At 42.9% G+C, this 27,298-nt stretch overlaps 1 protein-coding gene and 1 long non-coding RNA gene across 2 annotated transcripts; both read left to right on the top strand.

Moving 5' to 3' along the window:
* The first annotated feature begins 1,784 nt into the window (after positions 1–1,784).
* Positions 1,785–19,404, top strand: LOC123723953 (zinc finger protein 79-like). Its single transcript, XM_045694254.1, has 3 exons — positions 1,785–1,842; positions 1,913–2,027; positions 17,808–19,404. The coding sequence occupies exon 3, from the start codon at positions 18,020–18,022 to the stop codon at positions 18,932–18,934; it is 915 nt and encodes a 304-aa protein (XP_045550210.1). The 5' UTR covers positions 1,785–1,842; positions 1,913–2,027; positions 17,808–18,019; the 3' UTR covers positions 18,935–19,404.
* LOC123726687 (uncharacterized) lies at positions 3,158–5,720 on the top strand. Its single transcript, XR_006758804.1, has 3 exons — positions 3,158–4,319; positions 4,740–4,962; positions 5,091–5,720. It is a non-coding gene; the product is annotated as an uncharacterized lncRNA (long non-coding RNA).
* Positions 19,405–27,298: the final 7,894 nt, after the last annotated feature.

Below are 27,298 nucleotides of genomic sequence, written 5' to 3'. Positions count from 1 at the left end.
GCGAGATATTGATGTACTGAAAAGGAAGTGTCAAGTGATGGAGAGCGAGCTGAAGAAGACACGAGGACGAAAAGGTAGTTGTGTTATTATTCATTGTAATATTGATTGCATGTGCAAAACCAGAATGTTTGAATAGCCCTAATATTTGACTGAATACAATTATTTTCCAGGTTTTTACCTCATGGCATCAGAGAGATCTTCATATCCAGTCAAGATTGTTTTGAACAAGCAGAGGAGTACCTCACAGTGGAGAGACAGCAAGATGGCTGTTGAAGAGGACTCTCAACCCCATGTGTGATACATCACCTTTTACAAAAAAAAATATTTCACCTTTATTTAACCAGGTAGGCTAGTTGAGAACAAGTTCTTTATTTAACCAGGTAGGCTAGTTGAGAACAAGTTCTCATTTACAACTGCAACCTGGCCAGGATAAAGCAAAGCAGTTCGACACATACAACAACACAGAGTTACACATGGAATAAACAAACATACAGTCAATAATGCAGTAGAAAAAGTCTATATACAGTGTGTGCAAATGAGGTAGGATAAGGGAGGTAAAGCAATAAATAGGCCGTAGTGGCGAAGTAATTACAATATAGCAATTAAACACTGGAATGGTAGATGTGCAGAAGATGAATGTGCAAGTAGAGATACAGGGGTGCAAAGGAGCAAAATAAATAAATACAGTATTGGGATGAGGTAGTTGGATGGGCTATTTACAGATGGGCTATGTACAGGTGCAGTGATCTGTGAGCTGCTCTGACAGCTGGTGCTTAAAGCTAGTGAGGGAGATATGAGTTTCCAGCTTCAGTGATTTTTGCAGTTCGTTCCAGTCATTGGCAGCAGAGAACTGGAAGGAAAGGCGGCCAAAGTAGGAATTCGCTTTGGGGGTGACCAGTGAGATACCTGCTGGAGCGTGTGCTATGAGTGGGTGCTGCTATGGTGACCAGTGAGCTGAGATAAGGCGGGGCTTTACCTAGCAGAGACTTGTAGATGACCTGGAGCTTTTGGCAGGTTTGGCGACGAGTATGAAGCGAGGGCCAGCCAATGAGAGCGTACAGGTCGCAGGATGGTCAGTTTTACAAGGGATGGTCAGGATCGGTAGGATGGTCAGTTTTACAAGGGTATGTTTGGCAGCATGAGTGAAGGATGCTTTGACGCGAAATAGGAAGCCGATTCTAGATTTAATTTTGGATTGGAGATGCTTAATGTGAGTCTGGAAGGAGAGTTTACAGTCTAACCAGACACCTAGGTATTTGTAGTTGTCCACATATTCTAAGTCAGAACCGTCCAGAGTAGTGATGCTGGATAGGCGGGCAGGTGCGGGCAGCGATCGGTTGATGAGCATGTATTTAGTTTGACTTGCATTTACAGAGACCTGAGCTCTTGGATCAATTCTGTTATTGGAATATCAGGAGAATTCACCGCTTTTGTGTGATTCATGAGTATGAAAAGCATTAGATATGTGTTCATATACAAAGCCCTTCTGTTCTGGGTAAACTCCCTATTTACCTATCCTGCTCTCCTTACCAGATGTTACCTCTGTAGCCTGCAGTTACTGAGTTAAGAAAGACTGCCTTCTATTGTGCACCAGAAGCATGACATCTTCTACAAAGTATGCTTCAACTAGATGTACTAAGCTAGTGCCCCTCAGTGAGTTTAAAACTCTGGTACCAAACTCTGTTCAGGAGGAGTGTAAATGTTTCCTGGAGGCTGATATTGTATTGAGGTGCTTATTGAATGTTTTAAATGTTTTATTGATTGCTGCTACTTTCTTGGCCAGGTCTCGCTTGCAAAAGAGACTGTCCTCTGTCTCAATGGGCTTTTCCTGGCAAAATAAAGGTAACTAAAAAATCTATATATTTTTGAAATGGTCTGTGTCCAGAATAATAACTTCTGTCCCCTGTTACAGTCTACAGATGTGGAGCAGAGAGTGGAGACTGAACCTTCTCTGATTAAAGATGAGGGAACAGGAGAGGATGTGTGGAAGACTGACCCTCAGGAAGAGCTCAGGATCACTGGAGAGGGTGGGTGCGTCCGTAAGGGATACTGCTCTTTCAAATCAAAATGTATTGGTGGCGTACACAGATTTGCAGACATTATCATGAGTGTAGCAAAATGCTTAATTTTTCTAGTACCAACATTACATTAATACCTAGCAACAAAAATACAATAAAAAAAAACAATACACACAATATCCTGATATTTAAAAAAATAGCATTTCATAAAGAAAGAAATGAAGAATTATCAGAATGAGCAAAGTCAGAGACCAGAATATAAATACCTATAATGTATATATATACAGTTTAAGTCAGACATTTACATACGCCAGAGACAAATACATTTAAACTCAGTTTTTCACAGTTTCCCATTCCTCCTGACAGAGCTGGTGTAACTGAGCTAGGTTTATAGGCCTCCTTGCTCGCACACTGTTACGACTGTCGTAGAGAGGGGACCAAAGCGCAGCATGGTAAGTGTTCATATTATTTATTAAACAATGAAACCCTATAACAAAGAAACAAAACGAAAAGCCAAACAGTTCCGTCAGGTAACGAATACAAAAAAGAAAATAACTACCCACAAAACACAGGTGGGAAAAGGCTGCCTAAGTATGATTCCTAATCAGAGACAACGATAGACAGCTGCCTCTGATTAGGAACCATACTCGGCCCAGCATAAAGAAATATAAAACATAGAATGCCCACCCCACACCCTGACCTAACCAAATAGAGAAATAAACCGTCTCTATCAGGTCAGGTCGTGACACACACGCTTTTTCAGTTCTGCCCACAAATTTTCTTTGGGATTGAGGTCAGGGCTTTGTGATGTCCACTCCAATACCTTGACTTTGTTGTCCTTAAGCCATTTTGCCACAACTTTGGAAGTATGCTTGGGGTCATTGTCCATTTGGAAGACCCATTTGCGACCAAGCTTTAACTTCCTGACTGATGTCTTGAGATGTTGCTTCAATATATCCACATTATGTTCCATCCTCATGATGCCATCTATTTTGAAGTGCACCAGTCCCTCCTGCAGCAAAGCACCCCCACAACATGATGCTGCCACCCCCGTGCTTCACAGTTGGGATGGTGTTCTTCGGCTTGCAAGCCTCCCCCTTTTTCCTCCAAACATAACGATGGACATTATAGCCAATCAGTTCTATTTTTGTTTCATCAGACCAGAGGATGTCTGGAAGAGAATGAGGTGGTGAAGAGAATGAGGACTCGAGAGGCGTTTCAGCTGCACCTTCTGTGGGAAGAGCTTCCAGGGTTTCAGCGAGCTCTAAGTACACCTCCGGAGTCACACCTGAGAGAAACCGTACACCTGTGAACAGTGTGGCAGGAGTTTCACCAAACAGTGCAACCTGATCAGACATGCTGTAGTCCACAGTGGGGAGAAGCCCTTCGAGTGCACACAATGTGGGAAATGCTTCACCCAGCGCTCTAACATGACATCACATCAGAGAACTCACATAGGAGAGAGTCCAGTGTCTCAATACGTGGCACCTGCATACCCTGGGGATCCACACACAAGTTTAATGTCGTCTCAGAACAGATGGAACAAATAGGAACATAATTACAATTCCTATGTGAAAATATAGTAAAGATATTTTTGAACATTTTGACAAGATTCTTCTCCTAATTGATTTGTGGAATGGTTTTCATATTTGACTGTTAACGGATCCTTATTTACAGCTGGTAACATTGTGTATTTTTACCACAAAATCGTTAAAAAAAACATTATATTCAATAACATTTATTTAATGAAAGAGTCAGTCTGTGCTTTTAGATGAATAATATGTAGGATCCATTTAGTCTGTATTGTCTAGGTAGTGTCTGACTATCTGGGATGTCACGTCTTGCCACAAGGGACAGTCTCATATCAGGTCAGGTTAATAACTCAATTCAACTTGATTTTCAGTTAGATTTTGAAGTTATTCTGCTGCCTTAAAATGTTAAGTTACTGTGTGTCTTCTCAAAACTAGACAAAACAAATATTTGTTTCAGTGTAATATGCTATACATGTTCATAGAACTTTAGATTTGAAATCTGGAAACGACATTTATTTAAGCTGACACCACTGGTACTGTATAAAACTGGTCATCTAAATCAAAGGTCACTAGATGCTGTAGATGGCTAAATAGATGAGAGAAATTGATTGGTAGTTTGAAGGATTTACTGTTTCATTGATTTGCCAGAGGCAGAGATAATGGGGGAGAGAGAAAGAGAAAGTGAGAGACTCAGGAAGTCAACAGGGGAAGTTAGTGGTTTCTTACGTCAACGCTTGCTGCTGCTTGGTTGTGCCGGTGCAGAGTGAAGGTAGGAACAGTCTTAACTCTCTTTCTTACTCTTTCTCATTCTTGTTTATACCTCAAACTCACTCTGAAACTTGAGAAGAGTAACAGTGACAGTGTGTTAGGGGTGGAATGGTAAGGGTCAGGGGGATGGAGAGGTGGTGGGGTCAGGCTCAGAAGGTTCATGATCTACGACAGGCCTGCAGTCAGAACAACATACAATTCAATTGACTTACGCTTTCATGAGAAGGCCAAAATAGCCACGAGATGCAGGGAGGAGAGGTCCTCTTATCAGTCACAGATAACAGCCAGAGCCGTGGTTTGGGGTGTCAGGGTGACCATCAGCATAATCATACACATTTTGATACATATTGTGAAGCATCTGTAAACAAGTTGTTATATGAATAATTTATTAACTGCTCTGTAATTTGTGTCCTGTCTCCAGAGTTGGTGGTGTGTGGAGATTCCAAGGGAAACGTGGTTCAAGCAGCCACCAAACATCAACTCCTGGAGCAGCAGGAAACCTGTGAGATCTTTTCCTCTGATGAAACTGAAGATTGATTTTCCCTAGGCACACAGTGACAGGATCAGTGTACTGCGACTCAACAACAGCACGATGATCTCAGCGTCCCATGACAAAACTGTGGGACAGAAACACCAAGAAACAGGTTCATGTCATTTTAACTCTTCAATTTCCACACACTCAAATAATTTCATCAAGAATAGATGAAAAGTCAGACCAATGCACTTTTTGTTTATATATGCTTACACTCCATCTCTCTCTAACTCTGTACAGGTGGGTGTGTGTGTGGGTCCTGTTATGGTCTTGGAGTTGAACCCACACTGCTCCAGTGAACTGGCGTGTGTCGTCGATGCACTGGGCCAGCTCTACTTCCTCTCCTGGAGAGAATAACCACCCAGTCTACACACACAGTCCATTGTATACACACACTGCTCCATATACATCCAATCATAATTAACTAACTCTCACACGGATATGTCAGTACTACTGTAATTGTTTGCATATTCTCTCAGGCAGCTCCATCAATGCCATCTTCTACACACTATCTAATATGCATACTCTTTATATCTAATACCTCTAATTATATATGTACGTGCCTTAAAAACCCTAAGTGAAGAACCTCAATGTAAATCAGCTATAATGCATATTATTTTAAGTTTACATGAAAATAGATTATTGTCCTTGATCCCCAGCTGTGTCAAAGAAGTTATATCCCTTTAATAAATACTATACCACATTTTCAGAATGGTTTCATTAGGTTGTGTGGATCACAATAGAGATGGCAATATTTTAAATGTTTAACAATTTCCTGACACCTGTGTTCAATCCTTTATAAAGGCATTATTAGACTCATAAGGAACCATAACTTTTAATAATGGTTGAATAAAGTGTTTTTGTATTTTATCACAGTGTGTTGTGCATTACACATTTATATAGTGCATTATAAATGCATATAACCTTTTATGCAGTTCTAACCGTGTGAGCCACTGGACGTTAACGTATCATTATTTTTAGTCGATAGATATGGCTGTCCTATATACTCTGGTATTTCACCTGCCAGTGCTAAACTCTGTCCATTTTGAAGGGCTTTTGCGGTCTCATATTTACGGTACTAAATACTTACGTCACAAGTTGAACGGAAGTGCGATTGCGCACGTATCTCCCTTTTGAACATTGTTGGAATTGATCAACGTCTATTTCTTCAATCGATCTCTTAACAAATGCCAAATTGGGCAAATAACATTTACCATAGTGTGAGAAATTGAAATTAACGGATTGTTTATTCCACATTGGCTCGAGATTTTTAGACTATTTACTTAATCACAGAGAATACTGGCTGAACAAGATGGCCAGCTGCAATTTTCAGGCGCAGTTGGTATCCTTAATGGAGGTTTTAGCTAAAGCAGCTGTAGCAGAAATAAACCAACGTGTAGATGATAGCTGTGCTGTTATACGTTTGGAAATGACCCAAAGCCAGCGAGATATTGATTTACTGAAAAGGAAGTGTCAAGTGATGGAGAGCGAGCTGAAGAAAACACAACGAGTCAGGAGAAAAGGTAGTTGATGACGTCTTATTCATGGTAATTTGATTGCTAGCCCATTCAATAGACCAGGGATGGGCAACTAGCGGGGTCTCAATTTACTGTTGAGAGTTAGAATAGTAGAATACACAATGCATCAGCAGTTCTCTTATGTCAGTCACTCAATCTGCCCATGTTAGCTAACTTTTTTTTAGACTGGTAAATTAGTCTAGCCAGCAACTTACAAAAGAAGATTGCAGTTTTGAAACTGCAGTAAAAGTGCAGTAACTGCAGTCAACTGTGGTATTTTGTGTGCAGTAATTGCAGAATAACTGCAGTGTACTGCAGTTGAACTGCAAAATTACTGCAGTAAAAAAAAGGTATTTTGGTCGCAGTATTTGCAGCATACTGCAGTTATACCGCATTCTAAGTACAGTTATACTGCAGTTATACTGCAATCTTTTTTCGTAAGGGGCTGTCTAAACTTGAAGTAATTATGGTTGAATTACCGATGGGATCTGCATTGATTTTGTTAGTCACTCTCGCTCAGATATCATATTAAAAACGGCAAACATTTCTCTCCACCCTATGGCAAAAAAATGTACTTATTTTTTTATTTCACCTTTATTTAACCAGATAGGCTATCTACAACTGCGTCCTGGCCAAGATAAAGCAAAGCAGTGCGACACAAACAACAACACAGAGTTACATATGGAATAAACAAACATACAGTCAATAATACAATAGAAAAAGTCTATATACAGTGTGTGCAAATGAGGTAGGATAAGGGAGGTAAGGCAATAAATAGGCCATAGTGGCAAAATAATTACAATATAGCAATTAAACCCTGGAGTGATAGCTGTGCAGAAGATGAGTGTGCAAGTAGAGATACTGGGGTGCAAAAGAGCAAAATAAATAATAGTTTGCGGATGGGGTAGTTGGATGGGCACTTTACAGATGGGCTATGTACGTGTGCAGTGATCTGTGAGCTGCTCTGACAGCTGGTGCATAAAGTTAGTGAGGGAGATATGAGTCTCCAGCTTCAGTGATTTTTGCAGTTCGTTCCAGTCATTGGCAGCAGAGAACTGGAAGGAAAGGTGGCCAAAGGAGGAATTGGCTTTGGGGGTGACCAGTGAAATATACCTGCTGGAGCGCGTGCTACAAGTGGGTGCTGCTATGGTGACCAGTGAGCTGAGATAAGGCGGGGCTTTACCTAGCAAAGACTTATAGATGACCTGGAGCCAGTGGGTTTGGCGACGAATATGAAGCGAGGGCCAGCCAACGAGAGCGTACAGGTCGCAGTGGTGGGTAGTATATGGGGCTTTGGTGACAAAATGGATGGCACTGTGATAGACTGCATCCACTTTGCTGAGTAGAGTGTTGGAGGCTATTTTGTAAATGACATGGCCAAAGTTGAGGATCGGTAGGATGGTCATTTTTACAAGGGTATGTTTGGCAGCATGAGTGAAGTATGCTTTGTTGCGAAATAGGAAGCCGATTCCAGATGTAATTTTGGATTGGAGATGCTTAATGTGAGTCTGGAAGGAGAGTTTACAGTCTAACCAGTCACCTAGGTATTTGTAGTTGTCCACATATTCTAAGTCAGAACCGTCCAGAGTAGTGATGCTGGACGGGCAGGCAGGTGTAGGCAGCGATCGGTTGAAGAGCATGCATTTAGTTTTACTTGCATTTAAGAGCAGTTGGAGGCCACGGAAGGAGAGTTGTATGGCATTGAAGCTCGTCTGGAGGTTAGTTAACACAGTGTCCAAAGAAAGGCCAGAAGTATACAGAATGGTGTTGTCTGCGTAGAGGTGGATCAGGGAATCAATCACCAGCAGCAAGAGCGACATCATTGATTTGTACAGAGAAAAAAGTCGGCCCGAGAATTTAACCCTGTGGCACCCCCATAGAGACTGCCAGAGGTCCGGACAACAGGCCCTCTGATTTGACACACTGAACTCTGTCTGAGAAGTAGTTGGTGAACCAGGCGAGGCAATCATTTGAGAAACCAAGGCTGTTGAGTCTGCCGATAAGAATGTGGTGATTGACAGAGTCGAAAGCCTTGGCCAGGTTGATGAATACGCCTGCATAGTATTGTCTCTTATCAATGGCGGTTATGATATCGTTTAGGACCTTGAGTGGGGCTGAGGTGCACCCATGACCAGCTCGGAAACCAGATTGCATAGCGGAGAAGTTACGGTGGGATTCGAAATGGTCGGTGATCTGTTTGTTAACTTGGCTTTCGAAGACCTTAGAAAGGCAGGGTAGGATAGATATAGGTCTGTAGCAGTTTGGGTCTAGAGTATCTCCCTCTTTGAAGAGGGGGATGACCGCGGCAGCTTTTCAATCTTTGGGCATCTCAGACGATACGAAAGAGAAGTTGAACAGGCTAGTAATAGGGGTTGCAGCCATTTCGGCAGATAATTTTAGAAAGAGAGGGTCCAGATTGTCTAGCCCGGCTGATTTGTAGAGGTCCAGATTTTGCAGCTCTTTCAGAACATCAGCTATCTGGATTTGGGTGAAGGAGAAATGGGGGAGGCTTGGGCAAGTTGCTGTGGGGGGTGCAGGGCTATTGACCGGATTAGGGGTAGCCAGGTGGAAAGCATGGCCAGACGTAGAAAAATGCTTATTGAAATTCTCAATTATCGTGGATTTATCGGTGGTAACAGTGTTTCCTAGCCTCAGTGCAGTGGGCAGCTGGGAGGAGGTGCTCTTATTCCCCATGGACTTTACAGTGTCCCAGAACTTTTTGGAGTTTGTGCTACAGGATGCAAATTTCTGTTTGAAAAAGCTAGCCTTTGCTTTCCTAACTGCCTGTGTATATTGGTTCCTAACTTCCCTGAAAAGTTGCATATCACGGGGGCTATTCGATGCTAATGCAGTACGCCACAGGATGTTTTTGTGTGAGTTAAGGGCAGTCAGGTCTGGAGTGAACAAAGGGCTATATCTGTTCCTGGTTCTACATTTTTTGAAAGGGGCATGCTTATTTAAGATGGTGAGGAAAGCACTTTCAAAGAATAACCAGGCATCCTCTACTGACGGAATGAGGTTGAGGATGCTAACTTCATGTGTGGATGTGGCTACACAGACCCACCAGCCACTGCAGCCCCTCATGATGAGTTCAGATGTTTTGTATCCCCCACCCCATCAAAGTTTCCCATCCCTGCAATAGATGGAAATGTTAAATATTGTAGTCTAATCACGAAGCTGTCTGCCGCCTGAGGTGCATTTATGTAGCCAGATACCTGCTAAAAGGTTGAACGTAGGTATCGTTAAGATCGTAATAAAATCAATACGTAAATTGTTCGGATCGTAAGAAAAGCCATGTCTGAAACATAAACATGAAATTTCATCTGTGAACATACAAACACCATGATAAGATTATGGACTAACATTTTAGGCTTGAACAAATGTTGTGATGCAAAAATACTAGCAAAATGCATAGCACTCAGAATTAAAAGGGTTTTACCGGGTATTGTTCATCCTGATCAGACAGGTTTTTTACATGGACGATACATGGGAAATAATATACAACAACTACTAGAAATAACAGAACATCATGAAACATATAAGGAGCCAGGAATGGTATTTATAGCGGATTTTGAAAAGGCACTTGATAAAGTAAGACTGGATTTTATTTATAAATGCCTGAATTTTTTAAATTTTGGTAATTCTCTTATGAAATGGGTAAAAATAATGTATAGCAACCCCAGGTGTAAAATAGTAAATAACGGCTACTTCTCAGAGTTTTGAATTGTCAAGCGGAGTTAAACAATCTATTTGTTATGGCCATCGATATGCTAGCTATTCAAATCAGATCTAATAACAACATTAGAGGATTAGGAATCCAAGGTTTAAAAACAAAGGTGTCCATGTATGCCGATGATTCACGTTTTATGTTAAGTCCGCAAGCTAGATCCCTGCAATGTCTCATTAAAGATATAAACTTTTCTGTACTCTCTGGACTAAAACCTATTGGATCCTTAAAAAATACAACTTTTACATTACCCTTCAGCTTACCTATAAAATGGGCTGATGGTGAAGTAGACATACTCGGTATTCATATCACAAAAGATATATAAATAAGCTCTCCACAATGAATTTCAATAGAAAACTTGTAAAAATAGACAAGATCCTGCAACCATGGAGAGGTAAATACCTGTCTATTTATGGAAGAATTGCCCTGATTAACTCCTTAGTCATACCTCAGTTTACTCACTTACTTATGGCGCTGCCTACTCCTGATGATTAGTTTTTCAAATCATGTGAGCAAAAAACGTTTCGCTTTATCTGGGACGCTAAACCAGACAAATTAAAACGAGCCTATCTATATAATGAATATGAATAGGGTGGGTTGAGATTATTCAATATAAAAGGACTAAACCTCTCTCTAAAAGCTTCACTCATTCAAAAGTTGTACTTAAACCCTAAATGGTTCTCAAGTAGATTAACAAGAAAAGCTCATCCATTGTTTAGAAATGGCCTTTTTGCCTTTGTGCAGATTGCCATGGCTCATTTTAGATTAGTTGAAAATGATCCTTTTTTCAAAGTATCTTTCTTTTTCAAACAAGCATTGCAGAGCTGGCTACAATTTCAATTTCATCCCCCTGAAAAGATAGAACAAATATTACAACAAATATTATGGCTTAACTCAAATGTGCTGGTTGATAAAATACCTGTATTCATGGGAAAGATCTATGAAAAGGTGTTGGATGTTTGAAAAGTATACCAGTTTCTTTTGAGGACCAGGATGTTGACACCTGTGCCATACAGATTGCAAAATAGTTGGGAAGAGATTTTTGATGTACCGATTCCATGGTACAGGGTGTATGAGTTGATATATAAAACAACGCAAGATTCAAGACTTCGTGCTTTTCAGCTAAAATTTGCAAATAAATTCATTAAAAATCCTACAATGTGATTTTCTGGAAAAAAATTCTCATTTTGTCTGTCATAGTTGACGTGTACCTATGATGAAAATTACAGGCCTCTCTCATCTTTTTAAGTGGGACAACTTGCACAATTGATGGCTGACTAAATACTTTTTTGCCCCACTGTACTTATACTCTTAGTAAAAGTATTTATCTTCAACACGCAATCTGTAGATTCTATTCGATTAGATAGATTGAAATTGTACGTTAAACATCATAGCATAGTTGAAAGATATGTGTTGTGTAGAAACACGAAGTGGGTGTCCAGCAGAGATAGATGGGATGGGCTGAGGGAAGCTGAGGGTTGGTATGTGGAATTGGAGACAAGGGAGTGGAGTTTCTGTGAGAGAGAGAATGGTGGTCAAAAGATAAAGGGGAAAAAAGTCAAAATAAAACATAATAAAAGTACATTTGAATGACACTAAGTGGCAGTGTTTTTACAACTAATGCTGGTTTGCCTGAGGCTGATGCCGTGCAGGTGTTTGTACACATGCATATACACACTCTCATTCAAATAAACACATACAAGAACACACACATACATGTAATAGTGCCAGACATGCACACAAACATATACAGTTGGCATTGCTGTTATGATTTCAGTTGTCCTTGATGTCCTTTGTTTTAAATTTATTATTTTGTTAGATTTTTTATTGCATTGTTGTTTGCTGTTTTCTTCTGTCTTTACCTTTTTTCTCTTTAGTTTATTCTCTTGGTTGCTGGTGCATTGGGGGGTTCTTGGGAGTGGGGAATGGAGTTAATTGTATTTTTATTGGAGGGGAGGGGTCTCGAAGGGTTGAGGGACAGCTATTGGGGAACTGTGGGGGGGATCTTGGAGGGTTCGGGTTTCACGAGATTGTGATCATGAAAAAGGAAACTATGACATATATTTTATATCACCATCATGCACACGCACCCTCACACATAAGGATGGCTCTGTTGCGGAAAGACTGATACATGTTTGATAGTGTCTTGATGCTGTATTGTTTGTCCTTCATGTTCTAATACTTTAATGTTACCCCTTCCATGTGTTTTTTGTAATAAAACAATCATAATCTTGTGTTGCAATTCTGATGTACAATAATACCTTTCAGAGTTTTGGCAGTTTCATCTCACCAACAAAAAAACATACACCAAACGGCTTGTGAGGAGTGCTACACGAACAAGCATAACACAGTATTTAAAAAAAACAGTTAAAAGTCTCCATTCTCTTTTACGCCTCAGTTGAGTTGACTTCACATTTAGGTAGCTAATGTAATGGATTTGTTTGCCAGCATAAGTTTAGATAGCACTAGCTGTATTATGACGTTTCAGTTCGCTAGGTATATCTCTACAGCATGGGTATACTTCTGGCTGACATTGACATCTCCATGCATGCACCCTATCAAAATATGACTAATTCAATATTGCACCATCCCATTCTCTGGGTTCTCTCTGCAATCATAACCAGTTGTATCTACCAGGAATAATGAATCATAACCAGTAGTGTATACCAGGAATAATGAATCATAACCAGTAGTGTATACCAGGAATAATGAATCATAACCATTTTTTTTACATTTTAGTCATTTAGCAGACGCTCTTATCCAGAGCGACTTACAAATTGGTGCATTCACCTATAATATCCAGTGGAACAACCACTTTACAATAGTGCATCTAAATCTTTTAAGGGGGGGGTTAGAAGGATTACTTTATCCTATCCCAGGTATTCCTTGAAGAGGTGGGGTTTCAGGTGTCTCCGGAAGGTGGTGATTGACTCCGCTGTCCTGGCGTCGTGAGGGAGCTTGTTCCACCATTGGGGTGCCAGAGCAGCGAACAGTTTTGACTGGGCTGAGCGGGAACTGTGCTTCCTCAGAGGTAGGGAGGCGAGCAGGCCAGAGGTGGATGAACGGAGTGCCCTTGTTTGGGTGTAGGGCCTGATCAGAGCCTGAAGGTACGGAGGTGCCGTTCCCCTCACAGCTCCGTAGGCAAGCACCATGGTCTTGTAGCGGATGCGAGCTTCGACTGGAAGCCAGTGGAGAGAGCGGAGGAGCGGGGTGACGTGAGAGAACTTGGGAAGGTTGAACACCAGACGGGCTGCGGCGTTCTGGATGAGTTGTAGGGGTTTAATGGCACAGGCAGGGAGCCCAGCCAACAGCGAGTTGCAGTAATCCAGACGGGAGATGACAAGTGCCTGGATTAGGACCTGCGCCGCTTCCTGTGTGAGGCAGGGTCGTACTCTGCGAATGTTGTAGAGCATGAACCTACAGGATCGGGTCACCGCCTTGATGTTGGTGGAGAACGACAGGGTGTTGTCCAGGGTCACGCCAAGGCTCTTAGCACTCTGGGAGGAGGACACAAGGGAGTTGTCAACCGTGATGGCGAGATCATGGAACGGGCAGTCCTTCCCCGGGAGGAAGAGCAGCTCCGTCTTGCCGAGGTTCAGCTTGAGGTGGTGATCCGTCATCCACACTGATATGTCTGCCAGACATGCAGAGATGCGATTCGCCACCTGGTTGTCAGAAGGGGGAAAGGAGAAGATTAATTGTGTGTCATCTGCATAGCAATGATATGAGAGACCATGTGAGGATATGACAGAGCCAAGTGACTTGGTGTATAGCGAGAATAGGAGTGGGCCAAGAACAGAGCCCTGGGGGACACCAGTGGTGAGAGCACGTGGTGCGGAGACAGATTCTCGCCACGCCACCTGGTAGGAGCGACCTGTCAGGTAGGACGCAATCCAAGCGTGCGCGGTGCCGGAGATGCCCAGCTCGGAGAGGGTGGAGAGGAGGATCTGATGGTTCACGGTATCAAAGGCAGCAGATAGGTCTAGAAGGATGAGAGCAGAGGAGAGAGAGTTAGCTTTAGCAGTGCGGAGAGCCTCCGTGACACAGAGAAGAGCAGTCTCAGTTGAATGCCCAGTCTTGAAACCTGACTGATTAGGATCAAGAAGGTCATTCTGAGAGAGATAGCAAGAGAGCTGGCCAAGCACGGCGCGTTCAAGAGTTTTGGAGAGAAAGGAAAGAAGGGATACTGGCCTGTAGTTGTTGACATCGGAGGGATCGAGTGTAGGTTTTTTTCAGAAGGGGTGCAACTCTCGCTCTCTTGAAGACGGAAGGGACGTAGCCAGCGGTCAAGGATGCGTTGATGAGCGAGGTGAGGTAGGGGAGAAGGTCTCCGGAAATGGTCTGGAGAAGAGAGGAGGGGATAGGGTCAAGTGGGCAGGTTGTTGGGCGGCCGGCCGTCACAAGACGCGAGATTTCATCTGGAGAGAGAGGGGAGAAAGAGGTCAAAGCACAGGGTAGGGCAGTGTGAGCAGGACCAGCAGTGTCGTTTGACTTAGCAAACGAGGATCGGATGTCGTCAACCTTCTTTTCAAAATGGTTGACGAAGTCATCCGCAGAGAGGGAGGAGGGGGGGAGGGGGAGGAGGATTCAGGAGGGAGGAGAAGGTAGCAAAGAGCTTCCTAGGGTTAGAGGCAGATGCTTGGAGTTTAGAGTGGTAGAAAGTGGCTTTAGCAGCAGAGACAGAAGAGGAAAATGTAGAGAGGAGGGAGTGAAAGGATGCCAGGTCCGCAGGGGAGGCGAGTTTTCCTCCATTTCCGCTCGGCTGCCCGGAGCCCTGTTCTGTGAGCTCGCAGTGAGTCGTCGAGCCACGGAGCAGGAGGGGAGGACCGAGCCGGCCTGGAGGATAGGGGACAGAGGAAATCAAAGGATGCAGAGAGGGAGGAGAGGAGGGTTGAGGAGGCAGAATCAGGAGATAGGTTGGAGAAGGTTTGAGCAGAGGGAAGAGATGATAGGATGGAAGAGGAGAGAGTAGCGGGAGAGAGAGAGCGAAGGTTGGGACGGCGCAATACCATCCGAGTAGGGGCAGAGTGAGAAGTGTTGGATGAGAGCAAGAGGGAAAAGGATACAAGGTAGTGGTCGGAGACTTGGAGGGGAGTTGCAATGAGATTAGTGGAAGAACAGCATCTAGTAAAGATGAGGTCAAGCGTATTGCCTGCCTTGTGAGTAGGGGGGAAGGTGAGAGGGTGAGGTCGAAAGAGGAGAGGAGTGGAAAGAAGGAGGCAGAGAGGAATGAGTCGAAGGTAGACGTGGGGAGGTTAAAGTCACCCAGAACTGTGAGAGGTGAGCCATCCTCAGGAAAGGAACTTATCAAGGCGTCAAGCTCATTGATGAACTCTCCAAGGGAACCTGGAGGGCGATAAATGATAAGGATGTTAAGCTTGAAAGGGCTGGTAACTGTGACAGCATGGAATTCAAATGAGGAGATAGACAGATGGGTCAGGGGAGAAAGAGAGAATGTCCACTTGGGAGAGATGAGGATTCCAGTGCCACCACCCCGCTGGCTCGATGCTCTAGGGGTATGCGAGAACACGTAGTCAGACGAGGAGAGAGCAGTAGGAGTAGCAGTGTTATCTGTGGTGATCCATGTTTCCGTCAGCGCCAGGAAGTCTAGGGACTGGAGGGTAGCATAGGCTGAGATGAACTCAGCCTTGTTGGCCGCAGACCGGCAGTTCCAGAGGCTGCCGGAGACCTGGAACTCCACGTGGGTCGTGCGCGCTGGGACCACCAGGTTAGAGTGGCAGCGGCCACGCGGTGTGGAGCGTTTGTATGGCCTGTGCAGAGGAGAGAGAACAGGGATAGGCAGACACATAGTAGACAAGCTACAGAAGAGGCTACGCTAATGCAAATGAGATTGGAGTGACAAGTGGACTACACGTCTCGAATGTTCAGGAAGTTAAGCTTACGTTGCAAAAATGTTATTGACTAAAATGATACAGTACTGCTGGCTGGTGGAGTAGGCTAGCTAGCAGTGGCTGCGTTGTTGACTTTGAACGTGTAGCTGGCTAGTAGTAGTGTATACCAGGAATAATGAATCATAACCAGTAGTGTATACCAGGAATAATGAATCATAACCAGTAGTGTATACCAGGAATAATGAATCATAACCAGTAGTATATACAAATCAGACAGCAATCAAATATACCAATTCTAAAACAAGCTCTAGACTTTTATTTTATAAATGAAACCGAAAGCTGCAAAGCAGCTCTAACGTCTGGGCTATTGTTGCTTGATTGACTAGCTACATTGGGTTCATGTCCTTTGCAGATGCCACATTACTGACAACGTTTGTACGTATAAAAAAGATCTGTAACTGAGTAAAGGGAGACGTAAAGTAAGAATTGAACGTGTTAATGTTAATTCATAGTCTTAACATAGGGTTTGTGCGTTTCTAATTTAACGTTTACGTTTCGTGTTTCACGCATGACTTTTCTTATGATCCTAACGATACGTACGTTCAACCTTTGGCAGCTATCTTGCTCCATAGGCGTTCCCTGACGCTCCCCAAATGTTCTTTCGAAAAGCAAATACGCCTCACACGCAATACCATTTTTCTTTATAAACATTTGGAACTTGGCTTTAATATAAGTGAGAAATCATTTTTCAAATACATAAGATAAGTTACTGTACGCCGTTTAGGAAAGTTGGACCCGGCTGTATATTGAGAAACACCAGAAATGTGGAATGGAATAGTCCAATGGATATGCAAGCGCAAGGTGAGGATGTGTTGTAGCTGAGGCGGTGTGTGAAAACAATCGGGTGCAATTTTGCTAAACTGCGCATAGTAAGTATATCTTTCGTATTTGAAAGATTCTTTCTCGCTTATAAAAGTTAAGTTCTGAAGGTTTCCAAAACCGTATGGCAAGTGAGGCATATTTGCGTAGACAGTGTGTTGGGATTAAACAGCGCATCGGAATTGTAGTTCATATGGAGCCAGCTGTGGTTCGTCCCATCAGCTGAGAACCCAAAAGGGGGACTGGCTGTAAACTGGCTATGCCCCCTTGGGTTCTTGAGCGCTATTTGATTGCACCATGGAACAACTGAAAAAAATACATGGAATGTGTGATTATGCCTAATATTTCATTGAATACAATTATTTTCTAGGTTTTTACCCCGTGGCTTCAGAGAGATCTTCATATCCAGTCAAGATTGTTTTGAACAAGCAGAGGAGTAACTCACAGTGCAGAGACGAAGAGCTGGCTGTTGAGGAGGACTCTCAACCCCAGGTGTGATACATCACCTTTTACAATTACAGAGACCTGGCTGGCCTCTTGGATCAATTCTGATATTGGATTATCAGGAGATTTTATCACTTTTGTGTGATTCATGAGTATGAAAAGGGTTAGATATGGTGTGTGTCCAGAGTAATAACCTCAGTCCCTGTTACAGCCTACAGATGTGGAGCAGAGAGTGGAGACTGAACCCATACTGATCAAAGATGAGGAGACAGCAGAGGACGTGTGGAAGACTGACCCTCAGGAAGAGCTCAGGATCACTGGAGAGGGTGGGTGTGACCATAAGGGGCACTGCTCTGTCTGTCTATGGAAGACTGTGTGGGTGTGGTGGTATGCACGTTCCAAATTGCTACATTGGTGTTGGGTGTTTTATGTTCTGGCATATGTAGCTCACGGACATACAGTCAGTTCTAAAGCAGTCATGTTTTGCTGTTAAGGGTCTTTTGTAATCTCTATTTTATGTTTATCGCCAAATCTTTAGAGTCTGGTTCAAAGCCTGGGAAACCACCATCCTTTGAGCAACGGCACTGTGATGAGGACTCCATCACACAACCCAATATATCTCCAGAGAACTCAGTGGAACATTACCCCAATTCTGATCGTCCAGAGGAACCAGGAACACCCCAGCTCGCATCTACAGAGGTGTTCAGCACAGAGCAGCACCGGCCAGATGAGGACTCACTAGAGCTAGTGATGGTGAAAGAGGAGGAGCTGGATCAGACCACGACCCTGGCAGGTCCTGACCAGTTTGTTATGGATGAGTCTGATGGGCAGCTGTGGACCTCTGTGGATCCAGGCAGAGACACTGACCCTGGTGGCCACCCAGATTTCTCCTTTCATTCCACAGAAGAGTACTCTCAGAATATCTCAATTTTCCCATCTCATAGTGGGCTGCCATCTGTTCCTACTATGACAGATGATGTAGGGCCATCGCTTCACTCTTCTATATGGAAACCACATGCTAACATGTTCAGTGCTGCAAAACACATGAAAAGACATGTAGGGACATTGGCTGATGAGACTAGACAACAGATGCCAGAGGGACAGAGCAGTGAGATGCTGAATTCAAGTAATGAAGGAAATAGTTTAGCTCTACAGTCAAGGCAGCATCAATACAGGGCTTCAGAAGCGACTGTGAGATTGAGTGAGTGCATGACAGGGTCAAACATGGCCACCACCTCCACCTTCTCTGGATACAGCCTGAGTCACAGTAGTTTTAACATGGTGAAGAGAATGAGGACTCAGTGGAGATCAGGCGGCACCACCGAGAGGCGTTTCAGCTGCACCTTCTGTGGTAAGAGCTTCCAGCGTTTCAGCGAGCTCAAAGTACACCTCCGGAGTCACACCGGAGAGAAACCGTACACCTGCGAACAGTGTGGCAGGAGTTTCACCCAGCAGTGCAACCTGATCAGACATGCTCTGGTCCACACTGGGGAGAAACCGTATGAGTGCACACAGTGTGGGAAATGCTTCACCCAGCGCTCCAAAATGAAGTCACATCAGAGAACTCACATAGGAGAGAGTGCAGTGTCTCAATATGCGGTACCCACATACCCTGCGGATCCACAAACAAGTTTAATGATGTCTCAGAACAGATGGAATAAATAGTTCATAATTACATCATTTTTCTGTAACACTTTCTATGTGAAAATGTGGTACAGAAAGTAGTTTGAGACATGTTGACAAGCTTTTTCTTCCAATTGATTTGTGAAATGGTTTTCATGTTTGACTGTTGTCTGCTCCTCGTTTTCATTTTAACAACTTATTTACAACTGGTAACAATGTGTATTTCTACCACAAAATCATAAAACCATATTATATTCAATCAAACTGATTTAATGAAAGAGTCAATCTGCGCTTTTAGATCAATAATACAGTGCCTTCGGAAAGTATTCAGACCCCTCGACTTTTTCCACATTTTGTTAGGTCACAGCATTTTTCTAAAATTGATTAAATATTATTTTTTCGCAGCAATCTACACAAAATACCCCATAATGACAAAGTGAAAACAGATTTTTAGATTTTGCAAAGTAAAATAAAAATTAAAACAGATACCTTATTTACATAAGTATTCAAACTTTTTTCTATGATACTCGAAATTGAGCTCAAGTACATCCTGTTTCCATTGACCAGCCTTGAGATGTTTCTACCACTTCATTGGAGTTTACCTGTGGTAAATTCAATTGATTGGACATGATTTGGAAAGGCACACACCTGTCTATATGTCCACAGTGGACAGTGCATGCCAGTGCAAAAACCAAGCCATGAGGTTGAAGGAATTGTCCGTAGAGCTCCGAGACAGGACTGTGTTGAGGCACAGATCTGGGGAAGGGTACCAAAACATTTCTAAAGCATTGAAGGTCCCCAAGAACACACTGGCCTCCATCATTCTTAAATGGAAGAAGTTTGGAACCACCAAGACTCTTCCTAGAGCTTGCCGCCCGGCCAAAGGGAGGTGACCAAGAACCCGATAGTCACTCAGAGCTCTAGAGTTCCTCTGTGGAGATGGGAGAACCTTCCAGAAGGACAACCATCTCTGCAGCACTCCACCAATCAGGCCTTTATGGTAGAGTGACCAGACGGAAGCCACTCCTCAGTAAAAGGCACATGACAGCCTGCTTGGAGTTTGGCAAAAGGCACCTAAAGACTCTCAGACCATGAGAAGCAAGATTCTCTCGTCTGATGGAACCAAGATTGAACTCCTTGGCCTGAATGCCAAGCGTGACATCTGGAGTAAACCTGGCACCATCCCTATGGTGAAGCATGGTGGTGGCAGCATGCTGTGGGGATGTTTTTCAGCGGCAGGGACTGGGAGACTAGTCAGGATCGAGGCAAAGATGAACGGAGCAAGGTACAGAGAGATCCTTGATGAAAACCTGCTCCAGAGCGCTCGGGACCTCAGACTGGGGTGAAGGGTCAACTTACAACAGGACAACGACCCTAAGCACACAGCCAAGACAACTAAGGAGAGGTTTCGAGACAAGTCTCTGAATGTACTTGAGTGGCCCAGCCAGAGCCCGGACTTGAACCCGATCAAACATCTCTGAAGAGACCTGAAAATAGCTGTGATGCAACATTCCCCATTCAACCTGACAGAGCTTGAATGGACCTGCAGAGAAGAGTGGGAGAAACCCCCTAAATACAGTTGTGCCAAGCTTGTAGCGTCATACCCAAGACGACTCGAGGCTGTAATCGCTGCCAAAGGTGCTTCAACAAAGTACTGAGCAAAGGGTCTGAGACCTTATGTAAATGTTATATTTCAGTTTTTTATATTTTATAAATTAGCTGCAATTTCTAAAAAACAGTTTTTGCTTTGTCGTTTTGGGGTATTGTGTGTAGATTGATGAGGGGGGAAAAACAATTTAATACATTTTAGAATAAGGCTGTAACGTAACAAAATGTGGAAAAAGTCAAGTGGTCTGAATACTTTCCAAAGGCACTGTATATAGGAGACATTTAGTATGTGTTGTCTAGGTAGTATTTGAATATCTGGGATGTCACTTCTTGCCACAAGGGACAGTCATATCAGGTCAAGTTAATAACTAAATTCATTTGGATTTTCTGAGTTATATTTTGAAGTTACTATGCTGCCTTAAAATGCCTTATGTAGTCTCAAAACTAGGCAATAAAATATTTATTTCAGTCAAATAGGCTATACATGTTCAGACAACTTTACATTTTACATCTGGAAACTACACTTTTACTGTGAACATTGTCTAAACTGACACCTCTGATACTTTATAAAACTGATCATCTTAATCGAGGCTCATTACATATTGTAGATGGCTAAATAGATAAGAGAAATAGATTAATATGATTGGTAGTTTGTATGATTTACTGGTTCATTGATTTGTCAATCAACAGAGGAAGAGATAATTAGAGAGATATACAGAAAGAGAACACAAGAGAGAAAGAGAGAGTAGGAAGTCAACAGGGGAAGTTAAGGTGTTTTTTGCATTATCGCTTGCTGCTGCTTGGTTGTGCTGGTGCGGAGTGAAGGTAGCAACAGTTTAACTCTGTTTCTCATTCTTTGTTTTTACCTCAGTCACCCCGGAACTCACGAGGAGTAACAATGCCAGTGTGTTAGGGGTGGGATGGTCAGGGGAATAAAGCGGTGGGGTCAGGCTTAGAGGCTTCATGTTCTACAACAGGCCTGCAGTCAAAACGACATAAAATTCAATTGACTTCCGCTGTAGTGAGAGGGCCAAAATGGCAGCGGGAGGAGAGGGCCTCTATCAGTCACAGAGAACAGCCAAAGCCGTGGTTTGGGGTGTCGGGGTGACCATCAGCATGCTCATACACATTTTGATATATATTGTGAATGTCGTTTTATAGTTACGCGGTGACATCTCGTTCCTTGCATACCTTCAAAAATGATTCGGCAATCATTCTTTTTTCAAAACTGTTTTGACCATAATCTTAAACAATAAATTACGTTTGACTGACTAAAGAAAAATCCACCGCTGTCGAACCATTTAAAATGTTGTCAATGTTTAGAAATGTCTCCTATGTCTGCCGTTTCCATTACACATCACAATGTTGCGACATTGCTTTTGTCCAATAAACCTGGGTCAATGGAAACCTGCCTATTGTATACACACACAGACACACATGCAATCATAGTTCACTTACTCTCACAAAGATACAGGCAACAGCCAAAGTAATGGAAACACTTGAGTAAATGAGGGACACAAAAGTATATTGAAAACAGGTGTTTCCACACAGGTGTGGTTCCTGCAATAAACAGCAAAAAATGCTGGACAGGACATTGTTTTGCCTACCATGGCTATGCCCCCATAGGATGACAATGACCCCATCCATAGGGCACAAATGGTCACGGAATGTTTGTTGAGCATGAAAATGATGTAAACCATATGCCATGGCCGTCTCAGTCACCAGATCTCAATCCAATTATGGGAGATTCTGGAGCGGGGCCTGAGGCAGCCTTTTCCACCACCATCAATAAAAACAACAAATGATGGAATTTCTCATGGACGAATAGTGTTGCATCCCTCCAATAGAGTTCAAGACTGCAGAATATATGCCAAAGTGCATTGAAGCTGTTCTAGCTCGTAGTGGCTCAGCGCCCTATTACAAAACTTTATGTTGGTTCTTCCTTTATTTTGGCAGTTACCTGTATATCAGTACTACTGTACTGTTATGTATATTCTCTCATGCAGCTCAATCAACACTACTACAACACACTATGAATACTCTTTATATCTAATACCTTTATTTATATATGTACAGTACATGCCTTTAAAAACCAAAGAGAAGGACCTCAATGTAAATCAGCTATAATTCATGTAGTATTGAATAATTACTTGAAATAGATAATGAAATTCTGTTTATTTGAAGGTTCTATGAAACTAGTTTTGTTTCCCAACTGTGTATAAGTTATATCCCCTTTCAATCCTTTAATAAATACCATACCACAGTTTCAGAATGGTTTCATTAGGCTGTGGAGATGACGCCTATGTTCAATCGTTCATGAAGGCATCATTAGACTCATAAGGAACCATTACTTTTTAAAAATGGTTGAAGAAAGTGTTTTTGTATTTTACCACAGTGTGTTGTGCATTATCAATGCATATTGCCTTTTATACAGTGATAACCATATGAGCCACTGCACTACACTCTCCCCTGCATGTAGCCATATATATTTACTAAAAACAGATGACGTTTTACTATCCAAAGTCTTTAAGGTCTTCTCTTTTTAGTCAATAGATATAGCGGGGTTCTTACTAGAGGGACTACAGCTACAACCGGAAGTGACTTTTTCCTAGCAGGTTAGGAGAACTTACATAACAGGTTAGGATAATTCACGTGCTACGAAAAGTCACTTCAGGTCTACATCTAGTCACAACCGTTTGTCTGACAAACGACATAAAAGGAATCATAACGCCATCTTGTGGCCGGTTGGCCTAGAAAACACCCTGGTATTTGCCTTGCCAGTGCTAAACTCTGCCAAATTTGAAGGGCTGTTGCAGTCTCATATTTACGCTAACAAATACTTACCTCACCAGTTAAACAGAAGTGCAATTAAGAGGATGAGTGGGGTCAGACGAGATTGGGATCTCCCTATGCAGAAAAGTGGTGAGGCTGTTGCAGTGAGAGATATGGAGAAGGCAGAAATGTTGGCTCAGGCATTTATTAAGGTACACAGCTCAAGTAATCTGACAGAAGAGGGGCAGCGGAGAACATCCTGGGGTCCTGGAACAGAGAGAAGTGGTGGAGGATGCATTGAATACTCCTTTTACCTTGGCTGAGATGAAGAGAGTTATAGCTAAAGCTGGGGTAGGATCTCATGGGAAGGATGAGATGTTTTACATCATGATGTCTCATCTCAGTGACACTGCAATGGGGAAAGTATTGGGCTTTTACAATAAGGAAACTGCCTGACATATCGAAGCAGGCTGTAGTAGTGCCGACAAACCAGGGAAGAAAGACCCTACTGGTCCAAACTATAGGCTGATAGCTTTGGCATTTCATACATGTAAACTTATGGAAAGGATATATAATTGCACCGGAGGGGATGGCTGCTGTTTTACTGGCTCCTAACCAACTGTGCTATTTTGTTTGTTTTTTTGCATTGTTTGTAACTTATTTTTTTAACTTATTTTGTACATAATGTTGCCGCAACCATCTCTTATGACCGAAAAGAGCTTCTGGACATCAGAACAGCGATTACTCACCTCAAACTGGACAAATAGTTTTTTCTTTAGCGAGACCGATGCGAAGTGCTCGCCTGAGGTAGAATACCGGTACCCCCTGTATATAGCCTCGTTACTGTTATTTTTGTGTTACTTTTTATTTTTATTTGACTATTTTTACTTTAGTTTATTTAGTAAATACTTTCTTAACTCTTTCTTTAATGCATTGTTGGTTAAGGGCTTGTAAGTAAGCATTTCATGGTAAGGTCTACACCTGTTGTATTAGGAGCATTTGACAAATACAATTTTATTTGATAACCGAAAGGCTGATGTTCTTCCTGGAGAGCAGAGGCCTAATGTCACCAAATCAAAGTGGGTTCAGGAAAGGCAGGGGAATGATGGATCCTGTACTGTGCCTAGAGTCAGTCATTCAGAAGGCACAGGCAAATAAGGAAGTGGTGGGAGCGGTTTTCTTTGATGTAGAGAAGGCCTATAATATGTAAGGAAGGCTTACTTATCAAACTGGATATCATGGGGGTTGGAGGAAGGGTTTTTAACTGGATAAAGGATTTTCTTTTTGGACGATCAGTACAAGTGAGGGTGGGGATTTCTATGTCAGAAAGTTATGAGGTAGATAATGGTACCACCCCAGGGAACTGTCATTAGTCTTTTGTTCTCCATTATGATTGACGATGTATTCTCCCAGTTTTAGACCAGATATTAGGAGGTCATTGTTTGCGGATGACGGGGTGCTGGGGAAGAGAGGGTGAAATATTCCCCATACATACAGCTGGGAGTGTTCAAGAAGCGAACAGTGAATTTGAACAGTCCCTCAGATGGGCTTCAAGTTTTCAGGTGAGAAATCACTTTTTTTTACTGCCTGAAGCTGTACGAAAGGAATCTTGAGAGGGTGGTCTGGTTTGGTTTCTGTGAGTCTGGTTTGACACTCAAGTAACATGGGCGAAGCAAATATTGAATGTGATTCATTGCCTGTCAGGAATAGAGTGGGGAGCAGATAGAATGGCATTGAAAATACCCTATACACGAGTCTACAAAACATTAGGGAAAACCTGCTTTTTCCATGACAGACTGACCAGGTGAAAATTATAAACCCTTATTTATGGCACTTGTTAAATCCACTTCAATCAGTGGAGATGAAGGGGAGGAGACAGGTTTAAGAAGGATTTTTAAGCCTTGAGACAATTGAGACATTGATTGTGTATGTGTGCCATTCAGAGGATGAAGATGTAAGTGCCTATGTACAGGGTATGGTGGTAGGTGCCAGGCGCACCGGTTTTATTGTGTCAAGAACTGCAACGCTGCTGGGTTTTTCACGCTCAACAGTTTCCTTTGTGTATCAAGAATGGTCCACCACCCAAAGGACATCCAGCCAACTTGACACAACTGTGGGAAGCATTGGAGTCAACATGGGCCAGCATCCTTGTGGAACGCTTTCAACACCTTATAGAGTACAAGCCCCAACGAATTTAAGCTGTTCTGAGGGCAAAAGGGGGTGCAACTCAATATTAGGAAGGTGTTCCTAATGTTTTGTACACTCAGTGAATTGCGCTGTCAAGGTCATCACTGGACATTGGAAGTGTAGCATATGGATCAGAAGCTCAGACATCTTTGAAAAAGCTAGATGTAATCCAGGCTCAAGCTTTAAGAATATGTTGTGGAGCAATCAGGACCTCCCCGGTGGCAGCTCTGCAGGTAGAGTGGGGAGACATGCCGTTAAAGTTAAGACAACAACTAGCCTTGACACATTGGGTAAATCTACAAGACTTAGGGTTACACATCCTACAAAAAAGGTGCTCCTAGAGGGCTGGGAGCATGAACAAAACCTGAATAGAAATTTGGGGTGGATGGGTAATGGCATGGCGAGAGAGAGCCCCTCGGTGGTTCTTCCTGCTATCCCTCCTTGGTTGCTCCCTCAGCCAATGATAGGCCTAGGGTTGCTTCAGAGGGTAAGAGCTGGTGAGGAAGGAGTAGATCCAGTAAATATTGTAAGTGAACATTTAAGAACACAGTACTATGCTGTCTTGAATATATTCACAGATGGATCTGAGCACCCTAAAACAGGGAGGACAGGTGCAGATTTTAGTGTTCCTGAGTTTAAGGTGGCAGTGACAAAAAGAGCAACTGATCATTTATCTGTTTACACAATGAAGTTGCTGGCCATACTATTGGCTGCAGAGTGGGTGGAGGAAATGAGGCCAGACGGGGTAGTAATCTGCTCTGACTTCTGTGCAGCACTGATGAGCTTAAATGCATTTGTGTCTCAGAGCAGACTAGATGTATTGTATGAGATTTTTCAGTGCTTGTATGGTGTAAGACAGATGGGGGTAGTTGTGATGTTCCACTGGGAACCAGCTCATGTGGGAGCAGATGCCAAGTGGTTGATAGGGACAGTGGTTAATAACAAAAGGCAAGAGTTGTGGAACAGGGATGGAAAGGGAAGACCTGTATAAGATCCAGGAAAAGGTGGAGGCAGGGAGGTCCTTGGGTCGAGAGAGAAGGGAGGAAAGTGTAATCAACAGTACATTAAAACTGGTAAGAAAACTTCAGACTGGGAGGTGTGATCACTGTCAGGAGGAGATGGATACAGAGGAACACGTTCAAATTCAGTGCCAGCAATATGGGAGGGAAAGGGAGACGTTTGTCTTAGATTTAATGAGTAATGGTGTTGCGTTTTTTTCCTGTAGGTTTTCACTCCAATCCTAGTTGTAACTGACTTGATTCACTAGATTAGGGTTGGAGTGAAAACCTACAGGACGGTAGCTCTCCGGGATTGGTTTGCCCTGATTTAGACCTTCCCTGTCTCTATTCCACACTCCAGTCCATTTGGTGGTGGCAATGCGCCTTAAAGTTTTTTGCCAACCACCATATAAAATCCACAGAAGAAGAAGAAGAAGATGGAGTGAGCTGTGCGCCAGACAGAGTTCTGGGGGTAAAATGTAAGTGAATGAGGGCTAGTTAAGTGAAGTGGAAAGTGTGGTGAAAAGCTCGGAACCCGAGCCTGGCATCGATGGACATAAAAAAATCATCTGGTCCAGTAGAAGTGACATTTTTTAAGAATGTGTGGATCTTTCCCTTTTGGCGGATCCATTTGTGGTGTCAGGGTGGGTGGGAAAGGAGTTGGGTGCAGTTGAATCAGTGAAGGTAACCTGTAGTGGACTTGTGATATTTGTTTGTGTTTCTTCTGAACAGAGGGAGCAGGTGCTCCGTGTCACATAACTTGGGTGAAGATATGTTTCTTGAAAGGAGTGATTTCTGGGGTAGCTAGAGTCAGAGTAGTGCCTTAGGTGTCATGCGGAGG

This window comes from Salmo salar, chromosome ssa14 (assembly GCF_905237065.1).
Source record: "Salmo salar chromosome ssa14, Ssal_v3.1, whole genome shotgun sequence".
Lineage (NCBI taxonomy): Eukaryota > Metazoa > Chordata > Actinopteri > Salmoniformes > Salmonidae > Salmo > Salmo salar.
Note: the sequence above shows the minus strand (reverse complement) of the source record. Positions and strands in the feature narration are given on the sequence as shown.